Raw genomic sequence first — 13,128 nt, 5'->3', positions numbered from 1 at the left:
AAATGAGCAGAGGGAGCCAGCCCAGTGATGTAATGGTTAAGGTCACATGCTCTGCTTCAGCAGCCTGGGGTTCACAGATTCAGATCCTGGGCACAGAGCTTCACATTGCTCATCAAGCCATGCTGTGGCAGCATCCCACATGCAAAATAGAGGAAGATTGGCACAGATGTTAGCTCAGGGCCAATCTTCTTCACCAAAAAAAGAAAGAAAGAAAGAAAGAAATGCACAGAGGGTACTAACAGACATTTTTCCAAAGAAGACATAAAGGTTGCCAACAGGCACATGAAAAGATGTTCAACATCACTAATCATTGGGGAAATACAAATCAAAACTATAATGAAATATTACCTTATATCTATTAGAATGGCTATAATTAACAAACAAGAAATGAAAAATGTTGGAGAGGATGTAGAGAAAAGGGAACTCTCATACACTGCTGGTGGGAATGCAAACTGGTGCAGTCACTATGGAAAATGGTATGGAGATTTCTCAAAAAATTAAAAATAGAAATACTATATGATCCAGCTATCCCACTACTGGGTATTTATCCAAAGAACATGAAAATAGCAATTCAAAGAGATGCATGCATCCCTCTGTCCATCGCAGCATTATTCACAATAGCCAAGATGTAGAAGCAACCCATGTGCCCATCAACAGATGAATGGATAAACATGTGGTGTACATATATATATATACACACAATGGATTACTACTCATCCATAACAAAAGATAAAGTTGTGCCATTTGCGACAACATGGATGGACCTTAAGGGTATTACGCTAAGTGAAATAAGCCAGACAAAGACATACACTGTATGATTTCACTCATATGTGATAAACAAACACATGGATATTGAGTACAGATTAGTGCTTATCAGAGGGCAAGGAGGTGGGGGCAGGGCAAAAAGGGTAAAGGGTATATATGTATGGTGACCGACAAACACTAGACTATTGGTGGTGAACACAATGCAGTCTATACAGAAAGTGATACATAATAATGTACACCTTCAATTTACACAATGTTATAAGCCAATATGACCTCAATAAAGAAAAAAAGAACCACTATACACTATATGCCAGAGGCTAGCCAAAGCATACTGATTTCTCAAATGCAAGAAATGACTGCTGATCACTACGGATGTTTAGAGAAAAAAAGAACAGCTACTTTATATGCAAACAAAGTGCTAATTCTTTTGAGCTGCGGCAAATAGCTAGCAATAGCCCAGATCTTTATCCTAAATTATAGCCCATCTGAGGAGAGAATGAGGCAATTAGGAGCACTGTCCCTCAAAAAAAGAAACAGATTTTACATTATAGAGAGTAAAGCTATGTAAAATAATGAATTCTCCGTAAGGTATTATCAGACATAATTGTTTGAATTAATAAATGAATATAGAATTCTCAATTTCACTTCAATTCAAAAACACCCACTGAGAATCTAGTATTTGCTGGGACATACACTTGTCAACTGAAAACAAAAATAAATAAAATACTAATTTCCTCCAATTTTAAGAGTTTTTCAGTTCAACCGCCAATTATCAAGCAAAGGGGCATTGATGAAGGCTTTAATTTAACACGTGAAATAATTATGGGCATAATGGTAGAAATATGAGTTATAGAAGCAAGCCACTCAATGCTTATCATTTTGAATCAACAGCCATTTGCAGCATTCCAGATAAAAGGTATAGAAACTTCCATTTATCCAACCATTTTTTTAAACAGATGCTTAACATTCAGTAATACTCATTACATCATTTACAACCCTCCAGCTGTGACTTTTAACTATGTAATAATGTACAGAGAAAGTCTTTGGTGTTCTAAGACTGTGTGGCTGTGCAATTTCTGTACACTTGCAATTAGAAATATTAAAGATTTATTGAGCTATTCTAAGCCTGACAAAAAAAAAAAAAAATGAATACTCTTTCTGCCTTGCATAGCCCAATACAGTAGCCACCAGCCACCAGCTACAAGTGGAATTTAGACTAAAGTTAATTAAAATGAAATAAAATTAAAAATTAAACCCTCAATCACACTAGCCACATTTTAAAAAATTTTTATTTTATTGCGGTAATGAAACAGGCAGAGAGTTAACCATTGATGATTAAGTAGCTGGGAACTAAAATTTTTTTCCCTTTTGCAATTACGGATTATAGCTTTCAGCTGTTTAGCCCATCCATTGTTAACTGTGCTGCTTAGGCAATATGTTCTCTGATTCCCACTAGGCTCCTAGAGAGAACATCTCCCTGCAGCCTGGGTCACCACGGTAATGGGTGCGCGAGCTGTTTTTCAGGAGTTAGAGCTCCTTGTCCACTTCAGGCTAGTTGAGACCACCAGCTTATCAACTGGGCCCACGTAGATGTCCAATAGGTGACCTTTTGACATCAAGAGGCTAAAAACTCCACTCTCAGATCATGCTAACGCCACAATTTTGTGAACATGGGTCCTACAAAGAGGCATGAAGTCTGACTGCGCTTGCGCAGATCGTCAATTACCTCACCGCCTCACCTCCAGTCATCTGTCTCCACATTTCAGACCACCTTGCCCCCTGTCCCATAAATATCCCTGAGTCTCTATTTTCAGGGAAGTGAATTTGAGGCTCCTGCTCTCGATTCCTCACGTGGCTGCCTTGTGAGTAAACTCTCTCTCTGCTGCAATCTCATCGTCTCGGTGTTTGGCTTTCTGGGCGGTGGGCAAAAACAAACCTGGTTCGGTAACAACAAGAACACTCACCATGAGATCTACTCTCTTAACAAATTTTGAAGTGTACACTACAGTATCATTGACCATAAGAAGAGGCGGATGAGGAGTTACTAATCAATGGGCATAAAGTTTCAGTAAGCAACATGAACAAGTCCCAGAGATCTGCTATACAACATTGTACACCAGCCACATTTGAAGTGCACAATGACCATATGTGCCTAGGGGCCTGCCATATTGTATTACAGAAAATGTCTCATCACAGAAATTTGTATTGGTCTCACAAGTTGAACCCATCTTCCTAATTAACTGAATAGGAGGAACCACTGAATTTTAAAAGTAATTAAAGTTGATCTTTTTTTCTTCAATAGTGTATATTGTTCTACGTAATTGAATGCATTCTATTCTGTTGTAAAATTAATGGCTTACTTTCTTTTCTCTTTCTGGTTGTAAAACAAATGTCTTACTTTCTTCTGTTGGCAAGTGTCTCTTCACCATTTCTTGCAGAGATCTTCATTCCATGCTTCTCTTTGATCCCATCAAAAGAACAGCGGGGGCTTTGTGTGGGTGATCTGATTGGACGGCCACAAATCTTATTTACCTTTTAAATCAAAATATTAAAAGACAGTTAGAAACCATTCTCAAGGCTTTCTGAGAAGATAGTGTTTGCTAGAGCCCAAACAATGACCTGTTCTTATTTATTTATACTTCAATATTAACCTTTAAGACATAAAATGTTTGTCAATTTTTCAAACAGGGGGAATCAAATTATCTGTTCTTGTATATCATGAACCATGATAAATTGATGCTAGGCACATTTATATATTTGCATGTATACATGTGCACAATATATGAATAAAAATATATATGCAAAATCAGAGAACTATATTAATAAACCAGACTACTTGTATAAATAAGACTATTTAACCAAAGAGATATTATTTATGGTTTACATTTATATGTATGACTAATCACATACTTGTACTGATTTTTAAAATAAAATAATTTGCTATTGAATATGCAGTCAGTTTCTAAATGAGCTCTAAGTGTTGTTTCCTTCTTAAGGTCCTTTCTTAGAAATAATAATGAATATGTATATATAAAGATCTCATTTTGTAATATTTCCATATTTTATTCCTCAATTTGGTTTGATTTTGAGGGTTATGATAGTCTTTTTTTAAAAAAAATAATTTGGGGTGGCCCCGTGGCACAGCGGTTAAGTTCGTGCTCTCCGCTTCAGCAGCCCAGGATTGGTCTGTTCAGATCCCAGGTGTGGACCTACACACCACTTATCAAGCCATGCTGTGGTGGCATCCCACATATAAAATAGAGGAAGACTGGCACAGATGTTAGCTCAGGGCCAATCTTCCTCAGCAAAAAGAAGATTGGCAGCAGATGTTAGCATTAGCTCAGGGCTAAGCTTCCTCAAAAAAATAAGTAAACAAAGGAAAAACAATAAATTTAAAAAATGAATTAAAAATAAAAATATAATTTATCCAAATGGAAAATTCATTGTTTTTTTTTTGAGGATGGTTAGCCCTTAGCTAACATCTGCCACCTAATTTTTTTAAAATACTTATGTAGCAAAGATCTTTGTAAAATTTACATAACTATCATTAAATTTAAGTAATTGATTAGACACATTACCATGTAAAACATCATAGTGGTTAAGTTGGCACACTGTGCTCATCAGGCCATGCTGTGGCAGCTTCCCACATACAAAACAGAGGAAGATTGGCACAGATGTTAGCTCAGGGCCAATCTTCCTCACCAAAAAAAAAAAAAAAAAAAAAAAGACTTATATGATACCTTATACACTTAAAGAGGCAGAGCAATATAATTGAAAATATATAAAAGCATTGCCTGGGATTCAGGACATTTGGCTCTTGTCCTAATTTTGCCTCCTTAAGCACTGAGATCCTAAAAGCAGTGGCAGAACTTCTCTCATCTTGATTCTTTTATACGTAAGATGAAGAAGTAAAATTATTCCAAAGTTCCCTTAAAGTTCTAAATTTCTTTGACTTTCCATGCAATGAACATTACAGGAGTTATGCATCATTTCGTTTATCTAACTCATAATTATTTTGCTTCTAATATTTTCAAAGATCATGTACTAGACATTATAAGAGATAAAAGATGAGAAACTGAATTTTGCCTGAAAAGAGCTGACAATTTAGAAAAACAATTCCTCCCAAACATCAAAATGCAAGTTGTGTGTGTCAAAAAAAGTGGTGCTGAGGGGTTGGCCTGGTGGCATATTGGTTAAGTTCACGCACTCAACTTTGGTGGTGCAGGGTTCACAGGTTCAGATCCTGGGTGCAGACCCACATACGACTCATCAAGCCATGCTGTTGCAGCATCCCACATATAAAATAGAGGAAAGCTGCACAGACAGTAGCTCAGGGCAAATCTTCCTCACCAAACAAAACAAAACAAAAAAACATGGGACTCCCAAGGCATTATGGGCATCTAGAGGAAGGGGATGTCATTTCCATTGGGATGATGGGTGAAGAAAGAAATCAGGAAAGACCACTATGGGAAAGTCTGCTCCATTGGGATGAGACTTGGAGCATCTGTGGGCCTGAATATGTTGAGGTTTATTTCAATTCAACCAAATTATAAATATACCGATATTTATTGCACCCCCATTCTGTTAGATGCTAGAGATAGAAACACGAATAAGGAGTGTCCTGCGCACACAGTTCAGATGGAAATCAGACATGTAAAATAACAATTGTAATACCACAGGACAAGAGCAACCATAGAAATAGGTAGAAGTAAGCAACACTGTAACACTAGAAGATGGACAGATTAACTCTATTTGGGGTGCTCAGGGAAGAGAGAGCTTCAAGAGGTCATATCTAAACAGCAGGCAAAAGGATGAACCAGAAGTTCAGAACAAAGCAGAGGAAAAATTCCAGGAGAGAGTAGAAAAGCAAAGAGATGTACAACAACTTAACATGTTTACCTAGAATGAAAAGTACATAGTGAAAGAAAGTGGTGTAGCAAGAGGTAAGACATAAAAATGCCATCATATGACTTGGATAACGAGTTAAAGAACTTGCTCCAGCAAATGGAGAGCACGCAAGAGGTTCTAAGTGAAGGCAAGGTAGTTTTAGATTTCCATGGAAGAAAAATCATCTTGACAGCAGTACACAGACAGGGAGATGAAAGAAGTTCTTTCAGTGGAGCACTAGAGAAATGCTGGGGCCCAAAGCCAGTGGCAGAAGTGATGAAAAGGAAGAAGCAGATGTAAGAGGTGGCCAGGAGGGAGAGACAGTAGCATGGAGACTGATTAGATATATAATGTTGTCAGAACAAAGAATAATGATGAAAGGCAGAGGGAAAAACCTGGGAGAGAGAGGTGCAAGAAAACACAAGGCTGACATAGAAAATGGATAAAAATTTGGTTTGCCTGGAAAGAAGGGGTCATGAAGGGCAACAGTAAAAGGAAATTATGTTTGAAGGGTAGGTTGGAGAGAGATCTTGGAGGGTTCTAAATGCCAGGTTAAGTTTGATTTACTAGACAAAAGCCTCTGATGGCTGTTGAGTGGAAAAGTAAAATACCAGAGATGAGATTTAGCAAATGAATCTGGCAGCCTTGAATGAGTTGAGGGAGAGAAGAGACCTACTAAAGGCAGGTAAACTGTTAATAAATTCCTGAAGCTGTCCTGAGAAAAGAAGATTTTATTCTGAACTATAGTAGTGACTGTCCACAGAGAGAAGGACTCATGAATTATAAACAGAAGTACAATCAAGAAGGCCAAATGCAGAACACTGACAGCCCCACATGCTGTGCAGCATGTATAGCAACAAGAATTCTCATTCATTGCTGGTGGGAATGCAGAATGGTACAGACGCTTTGGAAGACAGTTTGGAGGTTTCTTACAAAACTAAAAATCTCCAGAGAAGTTGAAAACTTATGTCCACACAAAAACCGGCACATGGATGTTTATAGCAGCTTTATTCATAATTGTCAAAACTTGGAAGCATTGAGATGCCTTTTAGTAGGTGAATAGATAAAATTGTAGTACATTCAGAGAATGGCATATTATTCAGCACTAAACAGAAATGAGCTACTAAACCAGGAAAGGCCTAAAGGAAACTTAAATGCATATTACTAAGTGAAAGAAGCCAATCTGAAAAGGCCACAAACTGTATGATTCCAATTATATCACATTCCAAAAAAGGCAAAACTATGGAAGCAGTAAAATGATCAGTCGTTTCCAGAGATTAGGAAGGAAGGAAGGCTAGAGAGGCAGAGCACAGAGGATTTTTAGGGCAATGAAACTACTCTGTATGATACTATAATGGTGGATACATGTCACTATAAATTTGCCCAAACCATAGAATATACAACACCAAGAGTCAACTGCACTGTAAGCCATAAACTTTGGGTAATAATGCTGTGTCATGTAGGTTCATCAAATGTACAAACGTCCCACTCTGGTTGGTAATGGGGTAGTTATGCACGTGTAGGGGCAGGGGTGTATGAGAAATCTCTGAACCTTCCACTCAATTTTGATGTGAACCTAAAACTGCTCCGAAAAATAAAGCCTATTTTGAAAAACAATCAACAAGGCCTGGCAGACACTTGAAAGTGAGAAGTTAGGAAGTGCAAGGCCAAGGTGTTAAAAGGCTCACAGTGAATTTCCAATCATCGAAGCTGAAAAAATAGTGATAGTGGAGTGTAAATATATTAGCAAGGTGTGAAAATATTCATAAAAAAGGAGGAAACTATTTTCATTATCAACAACTTCTAGTAACAAGAACCAAGGGAAGATGACTTCAGTTGATGATGGAAATGTCGAGTAACATTGTTTAGCAATACTATAGAATGTTATGAAATAAAGGAGAACAGCAAAAGGGAAACAGACTCCACAATCATGATCCAATGTGACGAGACATAGGGATCTAGGCAGATTACAGATTTCTATGAATCTCAGTTTTCTCATCCTTAAAACTTGAGAAATAAAACCACTTTGTAGCTATGAGTTAAGGGAAATCTTTTCTCACCCTGTCTCTACCATGTTGGACCTAAGACTATATCTGCTATTGGACATGTGTCCTAGGAAGGCAGATGGAGAGCTGAAAATACCAGCCTCATGAGACCTTTATTCCTATTATTATCTTTGCATTTTTTTTTACAAATACAAAAGAAATGTAAAAGCTATAGACTTATAAGTTTTATTTGATTGTATCCAAAGACACAAGCATGTAAAGCAGATTCCAATAAACACAGACACATTTCAAAGCCCTTCAGTGTCTGTTGACTCCCTGTCAGGGGCTCAACTTCACACATTATTGAAAGGGAAAGGAAAACCATCCGTTACCAGCACATTAGCCTGTCACCTAGCTCCCCTGAGGTGAGCTGATTTGAGTGTCACATTTCAATAGTAGCACCTTCTTGCTATTGAAAAAACCCTCACACTTTGACAATTTTTCATCTTTGACTTATGCTGCAATTTCCTCCTCATTCTCCTCACTGGTCTCTACCGTTCTCCCTTGCAATCAGTCTGAAGTGTCTCAAAAAAATTGTTTTGCTCCCTGATGCTTACTACTCCTGCTTTAGTTCCATCTCTGGCTCTGGCTTCCCACTGATTTTCAGGTACCTGTCTCACCTTGAAATGACCCTTATCACTTCTCTCACTATGATCAAGTATTTGTTTCAACAACTCCTTGACACTTAGCTGACTTCCCCCATTCTCACTGTAATCTAGATACTACATACAGAAGTATAAACTTCTCTTCGAGCTTCCCTCTCTCTTTGCACTCAGGCCTATTAAAATCGTCAAATAATCTCAAAAAGCCTCATAAAGAACAAGTTAAATTGTTCATTTTCATTTGACTCCCATAAGCAGAGCTTCCATTTCTTTTGCAATGGTCTTTTAAAATGTTTACTAATAATAAAATAGAAGAGAAAAATGTTTAGAATATTACCAATTGAAAAGCAAGGAATGTGGAAGCACTATGAGTGTTTATTAACCAATCTTGTTCAGAGGATGAGGTAAATACGGACACTACATCACCCTGTAGGTAACGGGTGACCGACTGATTTTCTTCAGGCCACATCTAGGATGCTTGGTGTTAAAATGAGCAGTGATTAAAATAAATGACATAAGGAATAGCTCTGCAAACAGGCTTGAAAATAATAACAACAACAATAACAGGACAAAATAAGAAACCAAGTAGTTTTGGGTCAAATGTGCTTTGCTCCATTAGTTAAAAGCTACTTTTAAACTATCTGGAGGAAACATACCATTTGCAATTTTTGCAGTTATAACAGCAAATTTCAGTTTAATTTTTCTTGTCCAGTTCCCTATGATTCTCAGAAGCAATTTCCAAAAGAGCTGGCTGGTGTTAGGAGTAAAATCAGTTACAACAAATCAGAATAAGCTAACTCTTCCAGACATAGATGAAATCCATGACCTCAGCTTTATTCCAAGGAGAACTTAGAAAAGTAGGTTGATCCAGATTACATCACGGGGGGAAGGGGCTTAAGTGTCAGGATCGTGAGGTTTGGACGTCATTTTGCAGACTATGGTAATATATTCATAATTGGCAAGCAAAGGAATAGCATTACCAAAGCCTGGTTTTAGGAAGATCTGGTAGACAAGAAGACATTTCCCATAGGCAAGGCAAGACAATATTAGAATAAACTCAATAAGAACCCGTGAAATCAGAGAGAAAGGGAAAGGGAATGCTCTTTTATGGGTGGAATGAATGGGATTTGGCTACTGGTTGATTCACTATAAGAGGCAAAAAAGAAGGAGAACTAAAGTTGTTCGCAATTTTGAATCTGGTAACCAGGATGAATGAAGAGCCAATATTTGATACGTGGAAGTTAGGTGGTAGTTTATTTTTTTGGTTTATCTGTTCCATAGGACAAGAGATAAATTCTCATTTAGAATTTTGATTTGGAGCTAATTCTAAAGGTAGTTCTAAATGATGAATTGGAGATAAGGTTAATGATTAGAATCACTTACACAGAGCCAATAGTTAAAGCCATGAAAATGGCTGAAATTACAAAATGTATGTAGAATGTAAAGAAAGTCAGAAGGAAAATCTTACAGGGGCAGGAGAAAAAGAACACAGATAATATACCAAAAAAAATTTTTTTAAAAAAAGAGGAGAAGAAAGAGGAACTGGGAAGGATGGAGAGGAGAAGGAAGGGAGAAAGGGAGAAAAGGGGAGAAAGAAGACGGAAGGAAGCGAGGGAGCGAGGTGAAGGAAGAAAGGGATGGAGGGAGGGAAAGTGGAAGGACTTTAGACTAATAGAGCTGGAAGTCATATAGAAGACATCTAACCTTAATCTACAAAGGAGAAAACTAAAGCCCAAAGCAGGAAAATAACTTTGCTAAGATCGCATCTAGTTACTGGAAGAAGTCTATCCATTATTAAGTCAATAGTTCTTCTTTATGCTTTTTAGTGGTCTTACTATTCATATCTTCCTACTTACTGTGAGGGATTCACATTATATAAGAACTGTGCCTAAGTGTCCTACATGAATAAAATAATTTAAATTGAAAATGATTTAGATATACGAAGAGACAGGAGAATCCCATTTCCCCTATGGACGTGGAAGTGGATGAGAGGAAATGTGGCAGTTATTCCCTTTAAGATTCCAGGGAATTAACAAAGGTGAGGAGAAAGGAGGAATTATAAGGATACTAGACAACTTGACTTCTGACCTGGCTTTGGGAGGAAAACCAGAATAATTGATTTATGAAACGTCCTCCCATGATACACACCCTCCAAGATCCAATTTTGTGAGATAGTAATGTAAGATTTTCCTCTTTCACAACAGTCCAGACAACATCACAAAAAAGAATAGTCAGTAACTTCCTGATCTACAAACTACCACAACAAAATAATTTTGGTCTGATAAAATACCTGATTAATAGAATCGGAAAAGAAAAGTCAGGTCAGATTTCACTATAAATGTCAAAATTAACATGTTACATGTTCTTAAATTTATGGATTCTTAATATTTTCTCCAAAAAAATTATATTTGTTTTTAATATAACAATGCTTTTTGGGGCCGCCCAGTGGTGTAGTGGTTAGGTTCACACACTCCTCATCAGTGGCCTGGGGTTCGCAGGTTCGGATCCTGGGTGCCTACCTAGCACCTCTCCTCAAGCCACCCTGTGGTCGCATCCCACATAAAATAGAGAAAGCTTGGCCCAGATGTTAGCTCAGCGACAATCTTCCTCACAAAAATAAACAAATACATAAATAAATACAATTTTCATATTCCTACTGATCTGTAGTTTCATCTGATATCCAGTCTGATATCAAATCAAAACCTTTTTAATCCACATTTATTTTTTTAAACTGCACTTCAGAATATTTTAGTGAATAAGTATTATTCTGGTATTGGAAATAACTTCTAAAAGTTATCAAAAGTTTAATATCATCTTCTTCTGTGCTTTACACCTAGGAGGTAATTGATCGATATTGGTTTTAATTATGGTATTATAACTGCACACTGAACACCTGTGATGGTTAATTTATGTGTCACCTTGACAGGGTGCTCAGATTAAACATTGTGTCTGAGTGTGTCTGTGAGGGTATTTCCAGATGAGATTAGCATTTAATCTGTCAGTGGACTCAGTAGATTGCCCTCTTCAACGTGAGCAAGCATCATCCAATCTACGGAGGGCCTGAACAGAGCAAAAGACACCCCCCCCCCCAGCCCCCCATCCTGCCTCACTGCTTGAACTGGGCCTGTCATCTCATCTTCTCTTGCCCTGGTTCTCAGGCCTTCAGACTCGAACTGAATTACACCACCAGCTTTCCTGGGTCTCCAGTTTGCAGACAGCAGATCATGTGACTTCTCAGACTCCATAATCTCATGAGCCAATTCCTCATAATAAATCTCTTCATATATATATATCCTATTAGTTCCGTTTCTCTGGAGGAGCCTGACTAATACAATGCAAAAGCAGGCTTGATTAAACAGCATATCATTTAAGGATCACACAAATTGTTGTTAACATCATAAATAGCTTTTATTGTAGCTTAATTCTGCTGTGATACATGTAGTTAAGTCATTGTAATTACGTGTAAATAATAAAAGGGAAAAGCAGATACATAAAACTCAAAAACAAAATAGAAACCTTATTTCTTTTAAAGTATAAAGAATATTAATTTGCTTCATATGTCATTGTATTTTAACTGAAGAGGTATACATCTTTTCATCGTATAGATACATACCATAGTGTCCCCCTACATCATAATATAATTTATGAACTCAACCTTTGAATCAGGTAGATTCCATCTAAAACATGGTCCTAGGATATTTTTCAATATAATGCAACTTATACCTCAATGAAAGTACAAAAACATGCTGAACGAATATTGATAAACTTTTAAATAAAATTAATTAGACAAAATAATTAAACAATATTAACTAAGTAAAATTAATAATATAATAAAATTATATGACAGGAGATGAAGTTCAGCAAAATTAAAGGAGCTATTTATAAAATATATCCTATTTTCCTGATGATTTCTGTTTGTAAGCCAAATGTTTTCCCATCCAAAGTTACTTTTGGTAAGAAAAATCAACTTCATGATGATTAGAATGATCGCATGGTGATAGTATATTATTATGAAAGTTTTTGCTAAGTTTGTATTAAAAAAAGTGAAAAAATAAGTGATTACAGAATATCACACCCTCAAACTATGGAACAATCACCATTCAAATACTATACATGGGGGCCGGCCTGGTGGCGCAGCGGTAAAGTGAGCACATTCCGCTTCGGCAGCCCTGGGTTCGCCAGTTCGGATCCCAGGTGCAGACATGGCACGGCTTGGCAAGCCATGCTGTGGTAGGCATCCCACATATAAAAAGTGGAGGAAGATCGGCATGGATGTTAGCTCAGGGCCAGTCTTCCTCAGCAAAAAGAGGAGGATTGGCAGCAGTTAGCTCAGGGCTAATCTTCCTCAAAAAAACAAACAAACAATCAAAATAACAAATACTATACATAGTACTTAGAAGTCCAAGGTACAAATAATTCCAGAACCCAGCTACAGAAATGATACAAAAGTTACAATCATAATACCACTTTTAAAACACTAGTACATTCTAATATTGCAACAAGGAATATTTATAGTAAGTTATAAATTATTAAGGTTCTATAAAGCACTGTCTTTAAATATAAGTTATCCATAAGGAGAACTCTAAATTTGCACAAGGTGCTCAGTTCCTGGGAAAAAGCAAATAAAACAATGTTAAAGCTGAAGAAGGGAGAAAACACCTACTGTCTACACTTTGCAAGGGCTAGAGATATGTTCACTCTGTAGTTAGCAAAGAGTAAAGAAGGCTTTTAAAAAAGAGTTTACTAAGAGCCCAGAATGTCTTGGATACCTGCTTCTCTTTGTCTTTCCTTTTAATTTTCCAGAAGTTGCCTCTCCATATAGATTTCTG

At 37.1% G+C, this 13,128-nt stretch overlaps 1 protein-coding gene across 6 annotated transcripts in view; it reads right to left on the bottom strand.

Annotated features, from left to right (window-relative positions):
- GPC5 (glypican 5) overlaps window positions 1–13,128 on the bottom strand; it is a 1,274,841-nt gene that overhangs the window by 1,008,597 nt on the left and 253,116 nt on the right. For all 6 annotated transcript variants that reach the window (XR_011428046.1, XM_005601372.4, XM_070240389.1 and 3 more), the window contains exon 4: window positions 3,164–3,297. Coding sequence is in view for 5 of the 6 variants with exons in the window: in XM_005601372.4 (XP_005601429.2) it covers window positions 3,164–3,297 (134 nt within the window). In the remaining variant the exon portion in view is untranslated. The remainder of the gene's footprint in view (window positions 1–3,163; window positions 3,298–13,128) is intronic.

The sequence above is a fragment of the Equus caballus genome, chromosome 17 (genome assembly GCF_041296265.1).
Source record: "Equus caballus isolate H_3958 breed thoroughbred chromosome 17, TB-T2T, whole genome shotgun sequence".
Lineage (NCBI taxonomy): Eukaryota > Metazoa > Chordata > Mammalia > Perissodactyla > Equidae > Equus > Equus caballus.
The sequence above is the reverse complement of the archived record's forward strand: the minus strand, read 5'-3'. Positions and strand labels throughout refer to the sequence as shown.